General features: G+C 35.4%; 1 protein-coding gene, 1 long non-coding RNA gene and 1 pseudogene across 2 annotated transcripts; 2 read left to right on the forward strand and 1 right to left on the reverse strand.

The window, feature by feature from the left end:
• The first annotated feature begins 3935 nt into the window (after window positions 1-3935).
• Window positions 3936-4472, forward strand: LOC147409968 (geraniol 8-hydroxylase pseudogene; annotated as a pseudogene).
• Window positions 4473-16548: 12076 nt separating this feature from the next.
• Window positions 16549-21551, reverse strand: LOC147409969 (uncharacterized). The gene is made up of 6 exons (XR_015175533.1): window positions 21037-21551; window positions 20277-20347; window positions 18586-18660; window positions 18160-18197; window positions 17415-17765; window positions 16549-17301 (listed from the first exon to the last, which is right to left on the reverse strand). It is a non-coding gene; the product is annotated as an uncharacterized LOC147409969 (long non-coding RNA).
• A 548-nt stretch (window positions 21552-22099) lies between these two features.
• LOC147409970 (cytochrome P450 76T24-like) lies at window positions 22100-22890 on the forward strand. Its single transcript, XM_086432039.1, has one exon. It carries the CDS (start codon window positions 22100-22102, stop codon window positions 22709-22711), a length of 612 nt encoding a protein of 203 aa, XP_086288165.1. The 3' UTR covers window positions 22712-22890.
• Window positions 22891-26316: the final 3426 nt, after the last annotated feature.

Here is a 26316-nt window from a genome sequence, read left to right on the forward strand (position 1 = left end):
CCATTTCTTTACAGTAATTTTCCATGAAGTCACAAGCTTTGATGGAAGTTTGTGTTATTGTCTCACATGAAATGCTTTTGCTATGAAATTTTTTCAATTAGGCCATGGTATTTCTATTCCCATTGTTTAACTTTTCCTTGAGCAGTTTGATTTATTTCGTGTAGCCATAACTCTGATTTTGGCGTATTTGCAGGTTATATTGGTTTAGTTTCATTTTTAAACACTATATTACAAGTAGTTGATAAGATACGTTCAGTCAATCCAGAATTAACATATGGTTAGTAGATCTGACTTTTTTTTGCAATATGTATTGGACTGAATAAAAGTTATAACTTGGCATCGATTTCATAATAGGACTTCCTTTCTTCCAATAGCATAGATTTACTTGCTGTTAGCTTATCTTATTTTTATTTTTGGATGTGTGATGAGAAATTACAGACAATCCCAAAAACAAGGCCTCATTGTTGCATGAGAGTGTTGAAAAATTAACATACATTTTTGTAGTTAGAAGGAGGTTCTCATACCCTTAACCGCTAAATTAGTAGATACTATTTTTTTGAAACAAGGCCTCATTCTGTAACAACATTTTTCTCTGATACCATGAAATGATTTTTACGTTTATCACATTTTTCTGTTGCACTTAACACTTGTAGATGGAGCCTGGATAAAGTTCATCTGGTGAGAGGACAAAATCGAAGAAAAAAAGAGGTCACATTCGATGCCTCTCATTACAGAATCTAAAGCCTAGAGAAATTTTTGATATAGTGCGAGATAGCCATGCACAGCCTGTAGGGAAGTATGTGTCTAATCTCCAAAGATACTTAGGTGTATTGGCCCGCGATGGCCATATGTTTTCCCTTGACATCCTAGATTGGCATGCTATGCCAGAATCAGTAAAGAAAAATGCATGGCAGGCAACACTGGTATAAATTAATTATAATATTACATAATTTATGAGTTTAGCATTGAACAATTTTGACGACATAATTTTCAATTGATTATTTGATGCAGGCCAAATTTGAGATCCCACCCACGCTTAAATAAGTTGTATTACAATCTATCGGCAAGAAGTGGAGGGAGCATATGTACAAGTTGAAAATCCAATTCTATGATAAATACAAAGATGATGCAACCCGATGTGCCAATCGTTCATCCAAGGGTTTGGAGGCTTAATGGTACTTTTTCATGGCTTTTGGAATTCGAAAGAATGGTAGGTGCATTTTATATTTAAAATTTGTACATATTGAGTTATGAAAAATTGCAAAAAAATTATAAGATACTATATGTTTCATATATTTAACTTCTTTCAAATTATTTAATGTGTAGTCTTGAAGTCATAAAAATAAGGCCAACCGTGATCAACAGACAATACCCATATGCTTAGGACGAAGAGTATAGCTTGTATGAGATATGATGATGTATATATATATTATGTTGTCTATCAATTATGTGCCCAAATATTATTTTTATTTTAAAATAATATTATTGCCATTGTTTTAATGTGATGCACATAAAAATTAAAGAGTTTAACGAATACTGAGTCAAGTCGAGCAACCATATTTCTCATGACACACAATAATTTTACAATAATTTTCATCAAGCATTAACCAATTGTGGTAATATCTAAATTTGAAGATACTAAGAAGTTTTTTTTTTAATATTTTACAAGACAAGATGAAAGAATTTTTGGGTTTATTACCAAAAGACTCTCAAGATATTACAGGTCGAAATGATGTATCATCTCAGGTCTTGGGTCCTGATAAACATGGTCATATTTATGGTGTCGACATGGGACCGACTCCTAGCAAATTATTTGCATCATCTTCTAAAATTCCTCTAGCGATTCTGCTGAGGTACAAAGGTTGAAAGAGAAACTGGAGTATTTAGAGCAACAACAGATTGTGAGAAATGCTAAGGTGGAAAGGCTCAGAGAATTGATCATTACCCTAATGAGAAAGGTAAATTCTCATTGATAATTGAATATATTGTGTTTCAAAATATTTTGTTAATAAATAAATATTAATTGATATGACTAATTTGATTAATGTATACAAATTGTAGGTTGATGAGTAGCACAATCAGCCCGACAATGATCAGTGCCTGCAGCAACAACCATGATAGATAGTTTTTATTTTTTGAGTGGCAAACATTGATTTATAAGCATTAACTTTTAACTCAATCGACTTATTATTTTGTTATACTTGTCTCTTAACTAATTTGACTTACTAAGTAATTGTGTTTAACTAACAGGTTGTATAAAAAAAGGTATTTAATTACAAATAATTTTAAAATAACAAGAAATTAAAAAAAAAAAAAAATCTTACTAACAACGGCCATTACTGCCACTATAGGCATTCAAATCATATTTACAGTTACAGTAATAAAACCTAATTAGCGGCGTCCACTACCATCACTATAGGCTTCATTTCTATCTATAACGGTGGTAATATAATCAATTAGTGGCGGTTTTTGACAACCACTATAGGGATCCATCTGACTTTTACCTATGGCATGAATAGTGGCATTTTCCTTGGTCATCGTTATTGATAATAGCAGCGGTATTTTTGGTATTTGCGATGGTTTTTTACCCCCACTAAAAACCTAAAATTTTATAGTAAGAATATCAGCGATCTCACTACTGTATATAAGTGAGATCGTCACTTTGAAAACCCATGATCTCGTTCTTTAAGTTTTGGGACAATGAGCCAGAATTGAAATTTCATTATATTCAACTCTCGAAATGGTAATTCAATCTAGATTAAATGATAAAATATGATATAAAATTAAATTATCTATTTTAAAATTTTGAAATAACTATAAAAATTTAAAGAGTCGTGATAATCTGACTTACCACATGGCATACTCAATCGAAACACCTGACATGATGACAAGTTCAAGAATAATAGATATACTCTCCTCGAGATACAAAATTGTACATTTTTTTATCAGGAAGTGTAACTCAACCTTGAGGAGGGTAGATATACAATTCATGAACCTGTCACGTCAGGGGCGTGATTATGTCACTTGCGTAAGACCGACAATATTTTTAGCCCTTTCTACAGTCCATGAACCATGGGTAAATCATGCAAAGCATTTTCTTGTTTAGCCTTTAGGTTCCGTGTTACGAATGGAAAGCCAAGTCAATCCCGTGGACTTTGAGAGTGTTGTTTTTTCAAAAGAATAATGCTGAAGTGTGATAATGAGGTTCAGCCTGACGATCCCTAGTGTACACTTTATACAATTTTAATAAAATTTCCATGCTTGCTTAATAAAATTAAAAATTAAAAATAAAATAAAAATATTATATATATATACCGTCACAAATGGTCTTACGCTCCCATCACAGAACCATAGATCAAATCCCTCAGGATACATAACCATAAATATTTTTCTTGTGTATCCAAAAGCATTTGATCTACAGTTCTGTGATGGGGACGGTTGTTCACCCTTCTTTTTTAGGAGATTTAAAACAACCGATTCCATTCTAATTCACCTGAGTTTACTCACTCCCTTGCATTCCTGGCACTATAAATGGTCTCGTACCTCACCTTATGTTGTGGCATGAGAGAGAGAGAGATGTACTACTCAACCATTCTCTTGTTGATTCCATTTGTGTGGACATGTTTTCATCTTCTCAATTGTGCTTCAGGGCTAAGATTCAAATCTTCTCAAAGTCCTAGAGAACTCCCCCCTGGTCCTCTTCCTCTTCCCATAATAGGAAACCTCTTCAAACTCGGTAAAGAACCACATAAGTCACTTGCCGAGCTCGCAAAAACCTATGGCTCTCTCATGACTTTAAAGCTTGGAAGTGTCACCACAGTTGTTGTTTCTTCTATAGCATGGCCAAAGAAATCCTTCAAAACAATGATCAAGACTTCTCGAGCTGATCCATTCCAGCTAAACTTCGATCCCTCCACATGCACCATGAGTACTCCATGGTGTGGTTACCTGTTTCCCCTGCTTGGCGTAGGCTTCGAAAGATTTGCAATTCGCATATATTCACCCCTCAAAGACTCAATGCAAACCAAGGTCTCCGACACCAGAAGGTGAACGACCTCCTCACTTTCATTCATGAAAAATCTAAGTCTGGACATGAGGTGAATATCGGTCAAGCCTCTTTTGTCACAACACTTAATTTGCTATCAAATACTATGTTCTCCACCGACATGGCTCATCTTAACTCAGAATCTGCACAAGAATTTAAGACTCTTGTGTGGGGAGTGATGGAAGAAATAGGAAGACCAAACCTCCTAGAATACTTCCCGGTGCTTCGGTTCATGGATCCGCAAGGTGCAAGGGGTTGTCTGAAGACTTACTTTATGAAAATAGATGAGCTTTTCGATGAAATTATCAACCAGAGAATGGGGCATAATAACTTACTTGATATCCTTCTCAATCTTAGCCAAGAAAAAAATTTAGAATTCAGCCATCACCATCCCAAAGCTTTACTGAAGGTCGGTACCAATTTTTAGTCTTTCATTGATTTCTTATTGAGTGCTGATATTGTAACTCAACCTGACACTGTGACTCAAAAACTCACCGGCGTGGCATGGGCAAAGAACAGTAGATTCTGTCCCTCGGGATACACAATTGACCTGACCGACCTGCCATCTGTAGTTGTGTGTCCTGAGGGTATAGTTGTGCATACCAAGCGGAAGAATCTATGTCTCCTTTCGCATGACACGTCAGTGAGTTTTTTGAGTCACGGTGTCAGGCTGAGTTACAAAATCATTAGTCTTTCTTATTTATCATAGTTTATTACTAGACTGCTATATTTTCTAACTAGGAAGTCTGCCGACATGGCACGGACACGAAACTATAGATATTTTTCCTCTAGATACACAATTGCGTATCTTTTATGGGGATTGCAGTTGTGTTTCTCGTGGAAAAAGATCTATGGTTCCTTGTACATGCCACGTCAGTTGAGTATTGGCTGAGTGAAGATTTTCTAACTAGAAAATCATTATTCTTATTAGTAAGAGTGTTGATTTTGTAACTCAACCTACCACGGTAATTCAAAATACTCATTGATGTGGCAGGAGCAATAATCATGGATTTTACCCTCGGGATACACAATTGTGCATGTTTCATAAGGATGTGAAGTTGTGTATCCCGAGGGGAAAATATACGGTTCTTGCAGGGTACAAGTCAATTGAGTTTTTGAGTTATCCTGTCAGGTTGAGTTACAAATCATTACACTAGTAGTAACTGAGTCATGATAATTTGACTGGCCCACCTGGCATATTCAATCAACTACCTAATGTGACAAGTTCGGGAACTGTAAATCTGCACTCCTCGGGATACAAGGTTCCCTCAAGATACATTTTATATGGGGAAGTGAAGCAACGTATGCCGAGGAGCACAGATCTACAATTACCAAACTTGTCAAGTTAGGGTAGTCGCTTGAGTTTTCTACGTAGGATAGTCAAATTATCACGATTCTTAGTAAATTGGTGTACCTTTAGCTTAGCAAAAAAAAAAAGGATACATGTTTAGGAGAAAGTGATAATATAGTTTTAAGGGTAAATTATCATTTTGTGAGCTGAATATGAAGAAATTTCGATTCCGGCTCGTTGATCATTTTAATTTCCAAACCATGTAGTGCGAGAGATCGTTGATAATTTCTTTTTCAAGGTGACAGTCTCAATGGTTTGTGTATTGACGATCTCACTGCTTTGTAGCGAGCCATCGAGATTGTCACTTTTATAACCAACGAGATTGAAAAAAAAAATTTATCAGTGATCTCACTACTTTATATTAGTGAGATCGTCTCTTTGAAAAACCTACGATCTTGCATTTCATGTTTTGGGAAATAAAATGGGCAATGACCTGGAATGGGAAATTTGTCAAAAGTTGATCACATTCTGAAAAATTAATCTAATTTTAAACATAGTCGGATGGAGGAACATATATGTTAGTTGATTAAAAAATTTTGTGATGACAATGAGGTAGCAGCATAGTTTTAAAACTGGTTGATACTAATTGTACTAGTTTTCTAATGAAAGAATTTTGCAACGAATTAGGAGTTAAGGTTTTTGAAAAAGAAATTTCCTAGACGTGATCACTTTTGATGAAATTCCAATTCTGGCTCATTGTTAATTTTAATTCCCAAATCATGAAGTGCCAGGTTACAGAGATCGCTGACATTTTTCTTTTCAAAGTGACAATCTTGCTGGTAATAAAAGTGAAGATCTTGCAAGTTTGCTACAAAGTCACAAGATCGTCATTATATAAATCAATGAGATTGTTACTCTGAAAAAAAAAAGAATCAGCTCTCTCTCAACCTACGATCTCGGACTTCATATGCTGGGAATTAAAATGGATAATGGCTCAGAATTGTAATTTCTTCATACTCAACTCACGATAAGGTAATTTACCCTTTTAAAAATCCGTTTAATAAACTTAATTTTTAATAGGGAAAAAGACATAGGTGGATCGATATATTTTATAAGAAATGTGGTTAACATAAGAAAAAGAGTTGTGTTGGAGTAACTCTGTTATTCATTGTGTTTCATACCGAATTAACCCGGAGGTGTGCAGAGAACGAAAGACGCTTCTCACTCGTATCTCGAGGAAACACATCTATGGTTGCATGCACACCTCCATGTCGGCGCAGTGTCAAACATAGTGAATAACCCAATCGCTTCAATGTTGTCCTAAGAATAATACAGATTTTAAAAAAAGAAATATATAATAAAACAAGACCGTGGTCTCCCCTTCCCCCTTTTCGTCTCAATTTTATCACCCTATAATAACAAAATTTGGATTCGGTTGCTAGTCGGTAAAGGCCCAATTCGGAAATTTTTCAAAAGAAATTCGAATATTTTTTGGAGAATATAAAAATGATATTTTTCATTATATTCAAATAGAGGTGCATTTTTTATATATACTACAAATTAAATTCAAATTAAATATTCTATTATAATAATAAAAATAAATTGAATCATCTAGGATTTGATCATTACACATGTCATGGTGTGATGAGGAATTTTAAAAACAAGGTGAGAGGGTGTGTTAAGAAAGAGAACTTTGTATGGGTTGAGAGTGCAAAGAAAGGTTTTTCTTTATAGGGCTGAATGGGCATTGTGATAGACATTCGAGAGGCATTAACATAAACAATTTATGGGGAAGAGTGAGATGACGTTAGAAAAGAGAAGAAGTTGTTAACATAAGGTACTGTTATTTATTTATTTATTTTTTGATTAGTAACGTTTTATTCATGAAGCAACGCTAGGCCAGTCGAGATGAATAACCTAGTAGGACCTTACAAAAGATGCTACTTATGTGAAATACAATGAATTCCATCCCAGTTGTAAATAAAATCCTCGAAACATAGTCCCCTAAATTCCTTATAAACTTTAGACCAACAAAACAAAAGATTCAAAATGCATACAATCATTTCTGTGCTATCCTTTTGTTTCTCATAAAAAATGCGTCTATTTCTCTTCAGCCGCACCCGCCAACATATTGTGAAAGGTGTAATGCTCCACAATAGTTTCGTCTTGCCTCTAAGAGAAAATACCCAATCGACGACCAACACGTGAAAAGATCCTTTATTGTTTTCAATAGAAAAGTTAGGATTCCATACAACTTAAAGAAATGCGCCCAAATACCATGAGTAAATTTGCAATGAAGGAGAAGATGATCCGAAGATTCTCCATTATCCATGCATAAGACACAACAGCTTGTCCCATATCACCCACACCGCATAAAAAAATCCATCGTTTGGATCCTTCCTAACCATGCCGTCCAAGTGAAAAAAGTAACTTTACTAGGCACCTTTGGTCCCCAAATTGAGACATAAGGGAAAGAATTATATCCATTATTACACAAGGAATGGTAAAAAGAACGTACCGAAAACTTATCATCCTTGCTTGGCATCCATACTCTCTCGTCTTCCCTGCCCAAGCGAAGGTCGATACTCGAAGCTTCCTCAATTAATCTGCCAACCTCTGCCAATTCCAAGCCATCAATACCTCTGCGAAATCCAAAGTCTCAAGCCCTTTCACCACCTACGTCTCATCGAAAGGATGCGAATGGGAACCCATTTTTTAAGGATATAGAATACAAGGAAGGAAATACCTCCAAGAGGCTGATTGTTGCACCATATATCCTCCCAAAATCTTACTTTGTTCCCTTAACCTATTGTGAATTTGATTCTCGACTTGAGCAAAGGAATGATCTTCATGATGTCTTTCCACATCCCACAACCATGAACATGTCTAACTGGCCCACTCTCCTGCCCCGTTCGTCTTGCTCCGTATTTTCCTTGTATGACTTTTCTTCACAAACTATTCTTATCTGATCCAAACCTCCATGACCACTTCCCCCTCAAAGTCATGTTCATTGTCTCGAGTCTCCTAATCCCGAGGCCATCCTTTTTCTTGTCTGAACAAACCTGTTTCCAACTTACTAGATGATGTTGTCTACCCCCATCTCTGTCATGCCAAAGAAAATTACGAAACAACTTATCTAACCTTAGTTCCATATTGCGGAGCAATGAAAGTACATAAAGAAAGTATACTGGAATACTAGATAAGACGCTTTTAATCAAAGTCAGCTTACCCCTCTTGGAAAGATAATTTGCTTGCCAATTTGCGAGCTTTCTTTCAATTCTCTCTATTATCAGGTCTCAAATCACCACTCTCCTATAGGGAACCCACAGCGGAATCCCCAAGTAAGAGGAAGGAAAGCTACCCACTTGCCATCCCAACGATGCCGTAAGTAAGGGAATGCACTTGACCATGCCAACCGGAAATACCTTATTTTCCTCATGTTAAGTGGAATGCCTAACACTACTTCGAAACAACATAGCAATCCACCTAATCTTCTTGTTTGCTCTATGAAATCATCTAAGAAGACTAGTGTATCATCTACGAATTGAAGATATGAAACAGTAACATTACCTACTCTTACTGTAAAGCTCAAGAAATAACCATTCACTACCTCTCTCCATCATCTTCCCAAGTGATTCTGCCACAATGATAAATAAGAAAGGGAATAAAGGATCCCCTTGTCTGAGACCTCTAGAGCTCTTAAAGAAACCGTGAGGTGTCCCATTCACCAACACCGAGAAGATGAAGAAGACACACATCATGATCCAGGAAATCCACCTACTATCGAAATCCATTCTCCCCAGCATGTATTCAAAGAAATTCCAATTGACGTGATCATATGCTTTCTCAAGATCTATCTTGCAAACCACCCTTGCATTTTCAGACTTTAATCTAGAATCAATACATTCGTTTGCTATTATGACCCCTCTAGGATCTGTCTCCCTTTAACGAACGCACTCTGGTTACAACATATCAACCCTTGAATAACGCCCTTTAATCTTTTAGTGAGAGTGCTCGTGATGATTTTGTAGCTAGTATTCACCAAACTAATGGGCCTCAAATCTTTGATGTCTTTTGTCCCCAGCGCTTTAGGGATTAGTGCGATGAAAGTACTGGGGTCAAGCACTCCTTCCCTAAAGAATTCCTCTATGACCATGATGAGTCGCTATTGATTGTCTCCCAGCATGTTTTATAGAATTTCACAGGAAATCCATCTGGCCCAGGTGTTTTCTCACTCTTCATTCTTGAGATAACCTCCCAAATCTCATCTTCTTCACAAGGTCTTTCCAACCAGTCATGTCGAAGCTCGGTGACTCTTACAAACTGTAGTAAATCGGGTTTTGATCTGATACGAGTTTCATTAGAATACAGCTTCGAGTAGAAGTTTACAATTCTTCTAGCAACTGCCTCATCCCCTTCCATTCATTCCATGTTCACCTTTATTTTAGTAATGCAATTATTTCTATTGCGAGCATTAACCATACTAAGGAAAAACTTTGTATTACCATCGCCTTCTTTTAGCCATCTACATCTAGATTTCTACTTTCTACTAACCTCTTCCATAAGAGCCAACCGATGATACTTCTCACGAAGATTGATTCTAGTTTTCTTATTGTTCATCGAGATTGGATTCAGCTCTTCAATTCGATCCAGCTCCTCGATTCTAACCAAGGTCTCTTTTTTCTACGCCTCCACCCTTCCAAATGATTCCTTATTCCATTTTTTTAAAACCTCTTTTAGGGCCTTCAACTTCTATCTAAACACTTCTCCTGTTGTTCCTACAAACGCAAAATCCTCCACTAATCAACTACCAAATCCTTGAAATTATGATGCTTCAACCACATAACTTCAAAGTGGAACGGAAGAGGACCCCTACTAAATGGCCTTGCTTCCAACTATATGGGGCAATGATCAAACACTTGGTTAGGAATGGCCATCTGAGATATTTGACAAAATAACATTCCCAATCATCTAAAACAAGGAATCTATCCAATCCGTTTAGGATGGGCTCATCATGATAATTGGACCACGTAAAACTTCTACCCTGAAAGGGAATGTTCACTAAGTTGTTTTGATTCACAAGCTCCCCTAATCTTCTCATCCTTAAAGTTATCATCGATCCCCCTTTCTTCTCACAAGCGAATCTAATGACGTTAAAATCTCCCCCTAAACACCACGGACGGTTCCAATAAGCTCCCACGTCCTCCAATTCCTCCAAGAACTGCTTACGCTCCCACTCTTTAGTAGGGCCATACACCCCTAAAAATACCCAACTATCATCCTTTCCTATGCATCTGCACAGGATTGAAATGGAAAAGGCTCCCACTAAGGAGTCCTCTACTTCAATCAGCTTCTTATCCCATAACCCATACATCGAATGCCCCAAATATCTCGCATCACCGCGTTGTTCACTTGACTCAGTTTGGTTTCTTGTAAGGTTACAATGTGGGGTTTGTACGAGCATTGGTTTTATCAAAGACCTTTTGGTCTTATCGTGAATCCTACGCACGTTCCAGGGTAATTTCTTACATGTGGAGATGTGAAACCGTACCCTTTTTTTAATTAATCTGTGAATTCCCGATTTAATCGGCTTTTCAATGATTTACACGATTATTTGCTCATTAAATCGTTTACCCCTTAAGCTTCCAAATTTTAACGAATTTTGTGACTATGGTAGGGTTTTAACCTCATCATGAATCTCAAGGATGCCTTTTCTCTTTTCCACATTTCTAAGATAACCCCTTCAAATTTATTTCCTTTCCTCTTCTACATCATTTCTAGGAATACTCCTTCAACTTCATTTATTTCCCTTAGTTGTCACCGCTCTTTCCCATAATATTCTAATTTTATTGTCTTTCAATTTCTTTACCATTTCTTAATAATAGCCCTTTAATTTTATAGTATTTCCTCTTCTACCCATTAACACCAAAAGAGGATTTACATGCAAACTCTAGTAAAAATATAAAATAAAGAGATAAAAATGCCCTTTATTGTATTATAACTTTAATATATTTGCAAAATGATAGGGGTTACTTTGTATAAGAAAAAAAAAAAAAAAAAAACATTAATGACCCAAGGGGCCACCTTCATAGATATTAGATGTGTCAAATTTTTTAAATTTGCTCACAATTTGCTCAAAGCCCAACAATCGATTGATATGTGGTGCGGATGATGTATTCAATAGAGAGAAAATTTCTCTCTCCTGCCCACGAATTTACTTGTAAGATTTCAAATTTTGAAAAGGGTCGTGGGGCCCATATGGATTATTATATTGGAAATCAAACACCACAACCTTCTAGATTTCTTTAAAAACTTGTGGTCAAAAACAAAATTAAAAAAAAAACAAAGTTTTTTCAATTTGATCCAAGGTGTTGAAAATGGACGACTTCTGAGCACCCAAATCCCAAACTAAAATCCAACGATTAAAAATAGCAATTCTTTTTTACAATTCATGGAATGTTATCCTCTGCAACAATATGATATTGGATCATGTTTGTGAATGCCAAACGGTGATCTAATCATTAAATTTCTTTCTTTTTTTCACGGTAGGCATAAGAGTGAAATTTTCTCTCTAATTGCTTTCATCATCTATGCCATATGTCAAATGGTTGTTGAGCTATGAGCAAATTTGCTCACATACTCATAGGATGTAGGATCCACCAATCGCATTAGCCAACATGCATTGAGGGCATCCTCAAATTTACTAAACCACCCTCGTTAGGTTGATAGGATCCTTGGATCCTACGATGTTGATTTTCTTCGAGGAAAATCATTCCTCCAATTCTATACTAACTTCTTAATTTTATTGAGTAAAAAATAATGAACTACATTTGATATTTATAGAGAAAGACTTCTAAATATCCTAAGACTCTTACCAAATTAGAATTAATCTAAAATACTCCTAAAACAGTTCAATGACTCTAAAATAAGTAAACCTAAGGTTCTTATACCTTGCCCCCTAAAAATGCAACTTGTCCTCAAGTTGGAAATTCAAGTAAACGACGAACATACTCTTCAAACTCAGCTTATGGAGCATCTTATATAGGAAAATCTCAAGATCTAGACCATCAAACTCTTCAATTGTTGCCATGTCATCAATAGTTTCACCCCATTCAATGAATAACAATTAACCATGTTTGCATACATGATTTGAAGACTACTTTTTCATCATAATTGAAGCACAATTCCTTAGCACGTGTTCTCGTTGCTCGTCCCATGTTAAATGGACAACACATCCGTAGAGGGTCTTGATGATTACGGCTTGAGAGTAGTTAATGGGGAGGGTGACGACCAACAAACTCTTGAGCAGATGTAATGTCCTCTTCTTTATGCAAAGTAAGCTCGAAGGCAACCGTTAATGCTTACGAGATGGGATTCGTGTAAGGGTGGGTTGACGAGATTAGAAAGTTACTCGAATTTGGTAATAATTTCTCACACTGTGCCGGTTTGTGTGAGTTTAGAAAGAGATGCTCTCGGGTCAATGTCTTTCCAATCGCCAAATGAAGACCCATGCATCGTGAGAATTCTTGCCATTTACAGTACCGACAAAACAACGCAATCATCATAACCAAGATGAAGCATTACTAGATAAGTGAAGACCAGCCAATGCAACCATCTAATTGTCCTAAATGCCGTAAAGATGTTGATATTATTCAGCACAAGCTAACCATCCTTTAGGATCGATGCCCTCAAATTTTGGAAAATCTATCCGAATTGTTTTGCCATGAAACAATGGGTTTTGCGTGACACCATCATCTATGAAATTATTCTCTTGGCCACCCATGGGTTCATGAGTAACATGTACTAGTGGTTGTGGGGCCTGGGAAGTCCTTGTTGTACTAGTGGTTGAGGAGGTCTAAGAAGGCCTTATTTTGCAAGATTCACATTGGGCAGGAGTGTTTGTAACAGCTCCGACAATCGTTCCAATTGAGTAATAAGTGCTTGGGCGATCGTTTGTAGGTTGCCCACATCAACAGCTAATTTGTCGAGTTTGGATTCCAAGAGATCTACCCAATCACTAACCTCTTTTGTCGACACCATATTTAGTATCAAGATCGATTGCTCTAATACCAAATGATAGAATCCTTGGATGCTACGTTGTCGATTCTCTTTGAGGGAAATCGTTCCTCCAATTCTATACTAACATCTTAATTTTAATCAATAAAAAATAATGTACTACGTTTGATATTTATAGAGAAAGGCTTCTACATAACCTAGGACTCTTACTAAATTAAAATTAATTTAATGGACTACTAAAACAACTCAATAACTCTAAAATAAGTAAACCTAATAGGTAATAGGGTTCCTAACACATGTCATGTAGTGGAGAGCGTGTGAGCACTATAAGAAACTTTCTAAGATGTCTCTAAAATAAGTAAACCTAAAAGTTTGTTGGAAAGAAACTTTCTAAGATGTCTCTTTTTCTTAAATCCAATTGAAGAATCTCTTTCCCTCCCTCTGTCTATTTGCAATGGAGGAAAATCCCTAAGTAGATTTAATATGATTGGGTCTTGAGGGGAAGGTAAGAGGATCATCCATTTATCTCCATTGCGAAGGTGCACCTTCTTGGCTTTGAGTTAAGCTAGTGTGTGATCTCCCTTGGTTATTCAAGGGTTGATTCATCATTCAATTTCTCAAAGAGAAACTTTTCTAAGGGTCACTACAACAAAAATGGAAATTAGGTATGGTTCGAGGCGTCGTTAATGAGTTTAAACTGCTGGAAGCCGTTTTAGATCTCAAGATTTGGAACGGTTAAAAACCGTTCCAAATCTGAAAGCACTAACAAAAAAAATATATACCTTAGACATCGATTAAAATCCGATGTCTATAAGACTGATGTCCTAAGTCTGAGACTTTGGGACATCAGTTACAAACCGATATCTAAAATTATCACAAACTGATATTTAAACTTTTGAAAAAAAAAAAAATAGAGATACGCCCATATGAATGGGATTTGACAAAAAATGTGGAAGCGATATTTTAGAGCACGGATAAAACTTACCAAAGTAGATCGAAGGGCTTGTCGAAGACTGACTAATTGTTTCTTTCACATTAGATACTCTCTCAGGACAATTTGTCGTTAAAACTTTTACGTTACGCAAGTATGATACTAATAAGAACATAGAGCAATGAATTGATGTTAATAATGGCAAGGGCTATTACCTGATGGGTCACGAAGACAATCTCAGATCGGAATGGTACAATCCAACCCCTTGGTGGCGTCATCGAGGAGTATCATTGCCATTCCAGTTGCAAGCCTGGTGTGAGCCTCCAATGCTAAGCACTTCTCAATATCTTCGTGCCAGTTAATGACACCTACATTCGAGTATAGATAAGAAGAACAATTGATGACCAAGTTTTTGAGAAAAATGGAGAGTACTGTGTGGGATGGCCAATATTGTGAATGCATTGATCTCTGCATCCTTTGCATAGTATCTTATTCGAGGAGACCACATCAATTTGCCATTATTTATCCAATAAAGCAAGGCTTATAAAATCAAAATCATTTTACCATTTTATCAATTTAAGTAATTTATCATTTTTTTACTAAAAGTTCCAGCAGACCAAAATTTGACAAAAATTAACCATTTCATCATTTTTTTCAATGGGTTTTAAAAATAAATAAAATAAAAAATCTTATACATCTTAGTTCCTAATAAAGTTCTGTATTATTTGATTTTTGGCATTTTAACTAGAGGCACTTAAACGAAGGTTGAGAACTGTTTGGTTAAGTCTGGATCATACTGTGTAAAGCATGTTAACTTGGTTACTGATGCAAGTGAAACACATAAATATTAAAATGAAGTCATGAAAGGAAAAAAATCAAAGAGAAAACACAATAGAACCATTAGTCTATTAGGATATAAAACTTAGATTAGTACCTGCATTTGATGATTTAGTACCTCAATTGGTCCTTTGGGTTCTTGAACGATGCTGCACACACTTATCATCCAAAGCATTAGTTGAGGATATTGGAAATTTAACTCAAACTACACAGATGCACTCAATGAAAGGTTACCTTGAATACACACGATTACAACTTACTAAGGAGAGCTACTCTCCAACACCTCGAGATGTGTGACACATTTGACAACAGTCCTCCGACTTCACTTCTCTTCGCTCTCCAGCATTGGATTTGGGACTTGTCATTCATTCCATTCCTATTGTTCTTAGCTGGGATGTGAAAAGATCCCACAAATGGCATCAAAGATGTGAGGGGGAAACCTTCCTTCAACACTTCATCAAATGTTACACACATCTCAAGGTCTAGAGGCAAGATTATTTTTCCCCACGGCTACAAAACTGTTGCTTTCTAAGAGAACAAGTATAATCAAAATACTTATAATTTGAAGTAGAAAATAAAAAAATTGTAAACAGAAACTAACACAACCAGCAACATTTCTAGTCTAATGAGCTCAAATGCCTTAGTTACCATTGTTATCAGCAATTTCACAATAAGAATGAGGTGATTTCTAGGGCATCTTCTTCCTCATTTTATGGTTGCTTGTTCCTACAGAACCCAGCATCAAGGATATTACCATTTATAAGCAACCATCAGATTCCTAACAGTGAACACTAAATATAGCACAAATCAATTCCTTGGAAGAGGTACAAGGTCATTGGTAAACCATCCATGGAAAAAAACCGAAAAGAAATGAGGGTTTTGTGAGATTTTACACTATTCTAAACTCTAATTGCATGAACATTAAACCATTCTTAAAATTGAGAGCAATGAATCCTGAAAAAAAATATATATAACATGGAAAACCCGAATTTATTAGGTCCATATAGACATATAATGAAATTGTTTACAAGTTAAGAAGAAATGAGCAATGCCTACCTCTGGACCCTCCAATTGGACCATAACATAGTAGCTCGCATCATGTACAACTGCTCCATTTTTAAACCACTTCAGAAGAGCCCTTGAACCCCTTCCTCTACATCACACCACTAATATTAACTCCCCGTTCACCAATCTCTGTGAGATCACCACCCTGATATAATACATGTGTGAGTCATTTTGATATGTAGGCCACAAAATGAAAAGAGTAAAATTTTAATGGGAACATTACAAGTGCACATGTATTATCATCAAATAACTTGAAGATTATTCTGGTGCAATATAAATACTTACAGGAAGTCAGTCAAGGTCATGCTGCAATGCAGTCACTTCTATTGCTTTCTCATATCGTGTTGCTTCAAAAACACTGACGTACCTAAATGGGTATGATTTGAATCCAAGACTTGTAACAGTTAGCAATTTTATAAAGTAGAGTACAAATAACATGCAAAGCCATTCCATTGAAGTGGTCGAAATGATTCCAACACCACGGATCCTACCACCCACAGTGGGAGAACCATTGTGATATGAGCAACCAAAATGTTTATTGCTTATATGGTCATGCTTCCTACACCAAATATTTTGGAGTCATCCTACTTGTACTGGTAAGTAACTGAAGTGGTTAAACTGGTTCCAACACCATAGATCCCACAATCCATATTGTCGAAACCATAGTGATATAAGCAACCAGAATATTTATTTCTTACGTGAGCATGGTTGCAACATCAAGGATTGTGAGATTTACAGTGTTAGAAGATTGGAAGCTACAAGATGAATTAAATATGAGAGCTATCTAGCTACCATATCCACCTTCAAATAACAACATAAGAAAAACTATAAAAATATTGTGACTCACAGTTTCATTGAAAATCCATGAAATTTGTGGAACATAAGCAACAGTTCCCCGACTAACGACACTTGCATCTGCTATTGGAGGCAATTCCCCAAGCATCGCTGATGCTAATGATGTCTTTCCTTCTCCGGTACTACCAACAATTGCCACAAGGCTACCAAACAGTATATCCAAATTGAGATCGATACCATATTTATTTTTGTATCTCAAAGAGCATAATGAGCTTCCCAAGGTACATGGCTCCACTGAGAAACAAAAATGAGATCAATCCCCTACAATATTTGAGAACTGTTATAATCAGGAGTGAAGAAGCTACATAAAACAAATATGGTATTGTAAAAATTTTCCACAATTTAGTAGGAGAAACAATAAGTCATTCCCATACCAAATGACTCCCCATGCAACCCCATTACAAGGGCAAGGACACACTTCTGCAAACTTCTCAGCATCACTGGAGTTGACTCTTCGAGATATTAGATCATCGTAAATATCTGTGATGGTACATGCATGTCATACCATATTGGGAAACATTTGAAACTACATGAGTTGGTACAAATTTCAATTTACCGAATGTAGTTGGAAAGAAAAGTTTGTGAAGCTTGATGATAGAACACGTACGAAAGTGATCCATCAGATTGATGGAGGATTTATACGTATGGGATTTAAGTTGTACGAAAGCGATTTCAAAATTATTGAGAGAGGGCATCATAAGTGCACAATTGATATTAGCACAAATCTAAGAAACAAGCATCCCAAGAAAACAAACTAATTAGTAGAATATCCATACAGAAAAATCCATTCTGCCATATCACAAAATTTCTAAATAGTAAGTAATGAAACAATTAACAGAAGTAGTGCTGGAGTGACGTCATATCGCACATCTTGACGTGAAAGTAGATAGGAATCATAGATGCTTTTACATTCATATCTCGAGGGAAAGCATTTATCGTTCCCATACACTTTCACGTCATATTTATTATTATTTACTTATCAAAAAAAAAAAAAAAATACACTTTCACATCAGGGTGTGCGATGTGAGGTCCAATCTTGAGGTCACTTCGGCATTATTCTTAACCACAAATTGAAGATACGACATCCAAAGAGAAAACTAATTAGTAGAATATTCATACTGTGAAAGCCATTCCTCCCAAATCCATGTTAGTGGAACCTAAACAAATCAACAAGCACGTTCAGTCAGTTCTAACTAAGAAAATGTTGCATATATACATGTATGCTAGAGTTTACTTTGGTATATAATAGATAAATATGAGGAATATTTTGGAAAAGAATGGAATAAAATTTCAAAATAAATTTATATTTTTTGTTCCACAGGTTGTGTGCAATAACCAATCATCCTAATTTTCAAGATGGAAATGAAATCCCAGAACAAAAAGTAGTATATCAAGGGCAGGTTTTAACAAACCGTACCCTGAAAGTCAAATAGAACAAAGGGGGTAAGCCATGGAAATGAGCCACTTGGATTATTGTTTCTAAGACCCAAACCAGCAAACAAACAAAAGGATAGTATTCCATTTGAATAGAGGGCATGAGATTACCTAATTAGCTTACACTGTCCATTAACTATTGATGAGCTTCCTTTCTTAGGCTTTTGAAAGCTTCCCTCTCAATGCCTATAGGAATTACACTTCATAGATGTCAAATACAACATAAAAAATAAAAATAAAAATAAAAACAAAAAATAAACAGCTTACTATTTCAGAAATTTGAAAATATATGAAAAAAATGAATGTAACAAAAGCTTCCTTGCAATTCTTTCAAATAATTCACCACCAGTCACACATTCAAGAATCACATAAATCTTGATGAATCCTATCTAGAATGTCACATGTACAAATTGATTACATTTCATTTACAAAGACAAGTTGAAGGCTTTGTTGGATATTATATTCTCAACATAAACATGATCTACTAAAAGAATAAGCTCATATGAATTTGATTAACGTTATGAAAACTGGATTACTAAGTTGAAATATCTGATCATTATATTTGGTTCGAGTACTTAAATAGCATACCATTGTATGGTTGAGGACTGGATGAGCAAATTAGTTGCGCAAGAACAAACTCAAAAATTCAACAGAAACTAAATAAACAAAAACAAATTGAACTACCAAAGATCGTGATCCGTGAATATTTCACAATGACACCTGTGTTAAAACATTTTTGTATAAGAGAATGCTAGAACACCTGTTATAGATTTTCTTATTTCACAAGATTTCGAAGATAATTACAGTTTAAGAGTTTCCCATTCATAATTGGAACTATTCTATAAGCTTAACAAGAAAATGAGAACAAGTGAGATAATGGGAAGGTAGAGCAACTAAACTTTTACAATTATCTTTCGAAACGAAAAGCAATTATACAGTATACATTGTTAAAATAAAAGCCTCCCTTGTTGGATTCTTTATGTGAACTAACAACTAATATGATTTAGTATGTTTTCAAAGAAATTTTTATGTTTCAATGTTGTAGACACTTTTAAATACAGCTAAACCAGACTTTTCCATAACTCAAGGTTAGCTTCATGTACCTAAAAGCCTACATAAATGTAACTTGCTTTAATCTTTATAAAATAAAGCAGAGTAAAGAACTTCAAAGCCACTAATAAACCAAAAGAAAAAATATATACACAAACAGACCGAATAAATGAAAAAACCCTAACTCACAAAATCCAAATGCCAAAACTTTAGAAATCATCAAAAGCCAGAACACCCAGTTTCAAAAAAATTTATCTCAAAGCAAGTAAGGCAAAAAAAATACTTGGAAGTTCAAATCCAGCAATAGGCTTTCGTTGCAGGTCCAAGTGATGGGCCAAGACTGCAAGGGGTCATGAGAGAATTCTTCCTCAATATTTAGTAAAAGCGAGGTCAAATTCTTGTGCTGGATTTTGGGTAGGAAAAGTATGTAGTGCTACAAAAACACCATTAGTGATTGGTGTGTGGAACCATAGGCTTTATGTGGTCCACCCATAATTCAATCTAGACTGCTTGATCAGACCAATATATGATAAAAATGACAGGCTTGTTGTAATAACAAATAAATGAAAGAAAGAATAGCACATTGTATAAGTATAACACACTGCAATTTCATAGGCAAAGAATTCATAATTGAGAAGGATTTTGAAGGCAATTTCTTCATCAATTAACTAATAAAAAGAAACTAAAGTAAGCATATGCATCAGCATACATAGATTACATAAAGTGATCTTTTGTTTGCAAATGAGACACACCTTAGTTTTGATAAAACAGTGTCCTTGAAAGCATGAACATGCTTGGCTTCTGAGTATACATGAGCAGCCCACTGAGACATACAAAATGATACCAAAAAAGCTCAATCAGACAAGACATTGTCGTCGTCATCATCTAAAAGCAGTAACGACTAAGACAATTATGCTTAGTTCATATAAATGCTCAAGGGAAAAAATCAGATAAATATGCAGCTCGATGCTATTCTAATATATTTAAGGTTATTTGGACGCAACTCAATGTTACTTTATATTTATATAAGATCAAAGCTATTCAATTTGCCATTTGAAGAAACACTCGTTCAGATTAGTTCTAGTGGATTTGTCTCATACACCTTGAATCTCTTTAGATACAATTAACACACATTTTCATGTTAAATCCATGTTTGATAAATAGAAATCATAATTAGATAAATCATTAATGCACATTTTCATGTTAAATCCACGTTTGGTAAATTTCTATATCTTTTAGAACAAAAACAACTACAAATGTTCGATTTTTATACATAAACCACAGAAAATAGAGAATAAAGGGTAGAATGCTTGAAATTAGGATCATACATCGAAAATCAATAAGAATCCTTCTCAGATCTTGAATTTTTTTAAAATTATTCTATTCTACTCAGATTCGGTATTTCCCTACCAATGAACGAGCCTGGAACTTGAAATTCAATAAAAAAACATTGAAAATTTAAAAAAAAAATCAAAAAGTCTATAAAATATTTTCACAAATAAAGAACCGTACCTTGAAGATTGTTAGAAATCCTCAAATAGAACTTGAAATCTCAAAGAGAAAGCAAAACCCTAGAAAAATTTCTCTTCGCACTCATGCATTGAAAGTCTGAGACTGGTTGAGATGAAGATAAAGCTTCGTAGGATTTGAGGATTTGAGAAATCGAAGAAAACTTGATGGAAAAAGAAGATGGAGCTTCATTAGATCTAAGAAACAAAGAAGGAGCTTCGTTAGGGTTTGAGAAGGAAATATCATATGTGAGAAATTGAAGAACAATATGAAAATCGAAGATAGAACTTCGTTAGAGTAAAAGAAACACAGTGAAATCAAAGAACAGTTCATCGAAAACGAAGAATGAGTTTCGTTAGGGTTTCCGTCACTCTCGTACTTGTTCGAATTTGAAATTTGAAAGGCATTTTTGCAGGTTATGGATCTAAAATCTGATATTGAGAAACGGTCCATCACAGAGAAACGGTTCAAACCCGTTTTTCATAAAAAACGGCCATAACCCGTTTCACAATTTTGTTCCAAATTCACCATTTTCTTGTAGTGGGTGGAGAACAACTTTGATGTCTCAGAATTTTCTGTTTTCCCTGCGCACTATGGGAGTGATCTCATCACTATCCCTGAGGTTGTTGGGAAGATGAGACTTTGTAGGGCCCAAGAAAATGGTACAAAACGGTGCTCAGTTAATTTCATGATTTGGACAATTGAAAGCACCCTTTATTATGGATATGGAATCCTTGAGTGGTTATGTTGATAACAAGTTGTTTCATGTAGATACTCTAAAGGTAGCAATCCTTCAAAATTTTATATCAGAATTTATTTTTGGCACATCCTATATAAAAGGAAGAATCGATTCTACCAAAATAATTCCAATATAAACCTAGACAGATGTTTTAGTCTTTTTTACTTTCAGTCAGGAAGGTTCAAAAGTTATGAAAATCCCCTTAAAGTTTTTTAATCTAGAAATGCATATCTAATTTGTCACATCAATGCAGGAGGTAAATAAAATAAGAAATGAAAAGAAAGGAAAATAAATATTCCAAGCAGTGGCACTAATTCTAAATAGTCTATGCAGGACATATTTATTGCTGGAACAGATACGAGCTCAAGCACACTAGAATGGGCAATGAAGGAGTTACTCCGGCACCCAAAAGTAATGGAAAAGGCTCGAATGGAGCTCAAAGAAACAATAAATAAAGACAAGATAGTAGAGGAGTCAGATATCGCTCGGCTCCCTTATCTGCAAGCAATCATCAAGGAAACATTGCGGTTGCATCCACCTGCTCCACTCTTAATTCCTCACAAAGCTGAAACTGATGTAGAAATATCTGGGTTCACAGTACCCAAATGTGCACAAGTTCTAGTAAATGTGTGGACCATTGGTCGAGATCCTGACATATGGGTGAAGCCTACTTCATTCATGCCTGATAGGTTCCTGGGGTCAAGTGTTGATATTAAAGGTAGAGATTTTGAACTCATTCCATTTGGTGCAGGTAGACGGATATGTCCAGGATTACCACTGGCATACAGAATGGTGCATTTGATGTTGGCTTCGCTTCTCTACTCATTTGATTGGAAACTTGAAGATGGAAAGAAACCAGAAGATATGGACATGCAGGAAAAGTTTGGGATTACCTTACAAAAGGCATATCCTCTCCGAGCAATCCCCATCCAAGTTTAACATTACTTTCATTTTTATGCATCAATGCCCTTTTAGGTTTTCATTATGCTAGTGGTTTTGGATCTTTCCATCACAAGTAGTCCTGATCTTGTAGATCCCAAGCCTTTATATATATAAAAGAAGATTGCTTTAGGTTGACAACCGATGCATAAATCTACCAATCCTAACATGTATCTTGATGGTGACGATGATGAACAATGTTAGGAATGAGAAAACTTCTTATGGTAGCTCACAAACTGTCATTGTAGGTCCTAAGCTTCAATAAAAGAGAATGGCTCACATTGATAGCCCGGTGATAATTTTTCCATTCCTAACTTGAATACTTACGATGATGATAAATGATGTTGCGATCCATGACACAAATAATTACTATGGTAGCTCACAGATTACAATTGCTGGTACCAACCCTATCATAAATAAGGATTGCATAAGGTTGGTAGTCGCTATAAAATTCTTCCAACCCCTGAAATGAATGCTAACAATAATGAACAGTATTGGGATCCATGAGTAATTAGTACGAAAGATCACAAACCACCATTATTGGTTCCAAGACTAGATATTCAAATTAAAAAGTTATTTTTCACTGGTGGATCTTAATTTTAAATTTGAAAATTGGGTGATTGTCTATTTTCAAAGCCTTGGATCAAGTCAAAATATATTTGATTTTTTTGAAATTTTTTTTTTCCAATATGCACCATGAGTTCTCGAGGGTTAAGGTGTTATTTAGCCAACATGCAGTCCACGTGGGCCTACGACTATACTAATAAAATTCGGATTCAATAGATATTTGATTGGGGTTTCAACTCAGTTAATTTGAGAAATTTTCCTTAAACAAACTGAGAAATTTTTTGGATACAACTGATTTTTTATGGTTACTCTTATAAAAACCCATCACTTACAACTTGCCTAAAATCCCTATCTTGTTACTGTCATTTGAATATGGAAGAAAATAAAATTGTGAGGGTGATCTGAAGAGAAAATGTTACCATATTATGCGATTATATGATAAATCATTAATTACTTAATTGATTCACTGATCAGCTTCTCCATTATTTGGAAATTTTGAAAGAGAAAATAAAAATCAAATAGTTCAAAGAATTTTGTGACTGTGACCTAATTGTTTATTATTGTTATTATTATTTGTTGGTTAAGCATAGAGGTTGTTAGGTTTCTCCTATATTAATTCTTTCAAAGGTACAACTCAAATATCTTTCCATTAGAGATTTTAATTCCAAAGACACATCTTTGAAAAAAAATTTGCTCACAGAAATCCAAATCCACCAATCACTTGAACCTGCATGTATTGAATAGCATACCTAATTTACAAAACTAGGGATAAATTTGGGTGTATTTGGGGTCCAACTCAAAATCAATTGACAATGAGTGGTGAGGCCCAGGATCTTATTAGAAGAGAGATAAGGCAATTTGTATCCGATGTGGGACTAAACTCTACACACCCCCGCACGTGTTGGCCGGATTGGGCCAAAGCACGTGGATATATTAATTGGGTGCCGTGGAGAAGAGAAAGGCCCGCTCTAATGCCATGATAAATTTGGGATCCAACTCAAAATCAATTGGCAATGAGTGGAGAGGCCCATGATCTTATAAGGAGAGAGACAAGGCAATTTGTATCTGATATAGGACTAAACTCAACAACTACCCTTCCATGCTTCACGTGGCATGAAAGAGTATATGCATTGTGAGAAAAATTTCTGTGAACAAAATTCTCTCTTCAGAATTATCTTATCTAATTACAAAAGAAGTTTGAACACCTAACTAGCATAAGTAATTCGTGCATTGATTACTTTTATTTACATTATTATTATTTTTGAAGGATTGAGTGTTTAAAATGGATCGCATTAACTGGAATAGCTTCTCAAAATGAGTTTGGATCCTATATACCCAAGAGGAGGATTCAGACTCTCCACCCACACCCCAGTACATGTCACATAAGCTACAATTTTAGAAATTAAGGTCTAAAATATCTCCTTTTCAAAATTTCTTTAAATTATGACTTACTAAGCATGTGGCATGTATTGAGGGTGGGAGGAGGATTTCATATTCGTCCAACCAGGGTGTGCACGATCTAGAGTGTTTCAAAATATGGGACATTTGGGCCAGTTTGTGTACGTCAAAGAGGGTCCCAATTCACATGGGCAAACTCTTTGGCGACAACCGATTCCATTCCGAACATTCCGAGTTGACTCATACTCCGCCGAGTTTTAAATCCATTGCACTATAAATGGTATCGTACCTCATCTCATGTTGTGGCACATGAGAGAGAGAATTAATGAACTACTCAACCATTCTCATGTTGATTTCATTTGTGTGGACATGCTTTCATCTCCGCACTTGTGATAGAAGTCTATGATTCATATCTTTCACAGTTCCTCCAAAACTACCACCTGATCCTCTTCCCCTCTTCCCATAGAAGGAAACCACTTCAAACTTGATAAAAAACCACATGAGTCACACGCGGAGCTTGCAAACACCTACGATTCTGTATTGTTTGAATTTTAATCTTCTTTATGTTAAACTTCTTTTTGTGGTCCAAGTAAATATCAATTTTTTAAAGGGATTGAATTGATGTTGGCTAAGATTTAGGGACTAAGATGGAAATATTTTTAAGAGTTTCCATCAATTGGGTTATGTGATTTTCTAATAGAACTAGAGTGCTTACTCTCTTAGAATGTTTTCCAATTTGGTGATGGGGTTGAATTGGGAAGTTGATCTCTATAAAGAGAGGTGTGGAGACCATCCCCTACCTTGTATGATTGTGTGTGAAATCCATCAATTTGATCGTACAACGGTAGAAGTAGAGCACCACGGTTTTGGATTCTTAATCATTATCATGTTACTGATTCGATAAGGTTTCATCACATTGTATTGTTACTAAAAATTTTATTGAGTTTGTAAGGATTCTAGATATATGTAGACACTCCACAATTTAAACAACTTAACAAATTAAATCTTATCTCTAGGAGATCTTATCTAAATCCTAATGTGATATAAAAACTCTTTAAAAATGAGCCTCCATCACCTAAATTCGTAGGTCAAGAAAAATCCTATTAAAAAGAGATAAAAAAAAACTCTCACAATCCTTCCCAAAACTTTAAATCTAAAGTCCTAAGTCCATACCTAATCCCCAAGTCTCAATTTTTAACCCAAAAAACACCCAAAAACTCTTAAAACACTTAGAAAAGTCATAAAATATTCAGATCTAGAAGAATGAAATATCATTTTGGAGATCAAAAACAGATCTAGAGATAGGGACAAAAGCAAAAAGATTTACATGAAGAATGTTTTTCGTCAATTTCTGAGGGAATCGACCGTCACAATCACTAAGGTAAAGAAGGTAATTTTTTATTTTATTTTTTTTAGGCCGTTTTTTTGCAATGAAATTTTTTTGAGGAAAGTAGAGATCGGTGTTCATTGAGCGGAATTGTTACCTAATACCTTCTAATCCCGTAACGTGATCCTCGTACCCATAGTTGTTTTTGTAATACAGTTCTTCTTATCTTTTAGAGTCATGTTTCGATTCCTAGACTGTAAAACTAAGTGGCGACTCTCACAAAATAAAAACGAATCCGCACTCACAGATTGAG

The sequence above is a fragment of the Akebia trifoliata genome, chromosome 2 (genome assembly GCF_017979445.1).
Source record: "Akebia trifoliata isolate Shusen 1 chromosome 2, ASM1797944v1, whole genome shotgun sequence".
In the NCBI taxonomy this organism is placed as follows: Eukaryota; Viridiplantae; Streptophyta; class Magnoliopsida; order Ranunculales; family Lardizabalaceae; genus Akebia; species Akebia trifoliata.

Excerpts from the sequence above, each read along its gene's own strand:
- LOC147409970 (XM_086432039.1), top strand. The coding sequence starts at position 22,100 with ATGCAGGACATATTTATTGCTGGAACAGATACGAGCTCAAGCACACTA.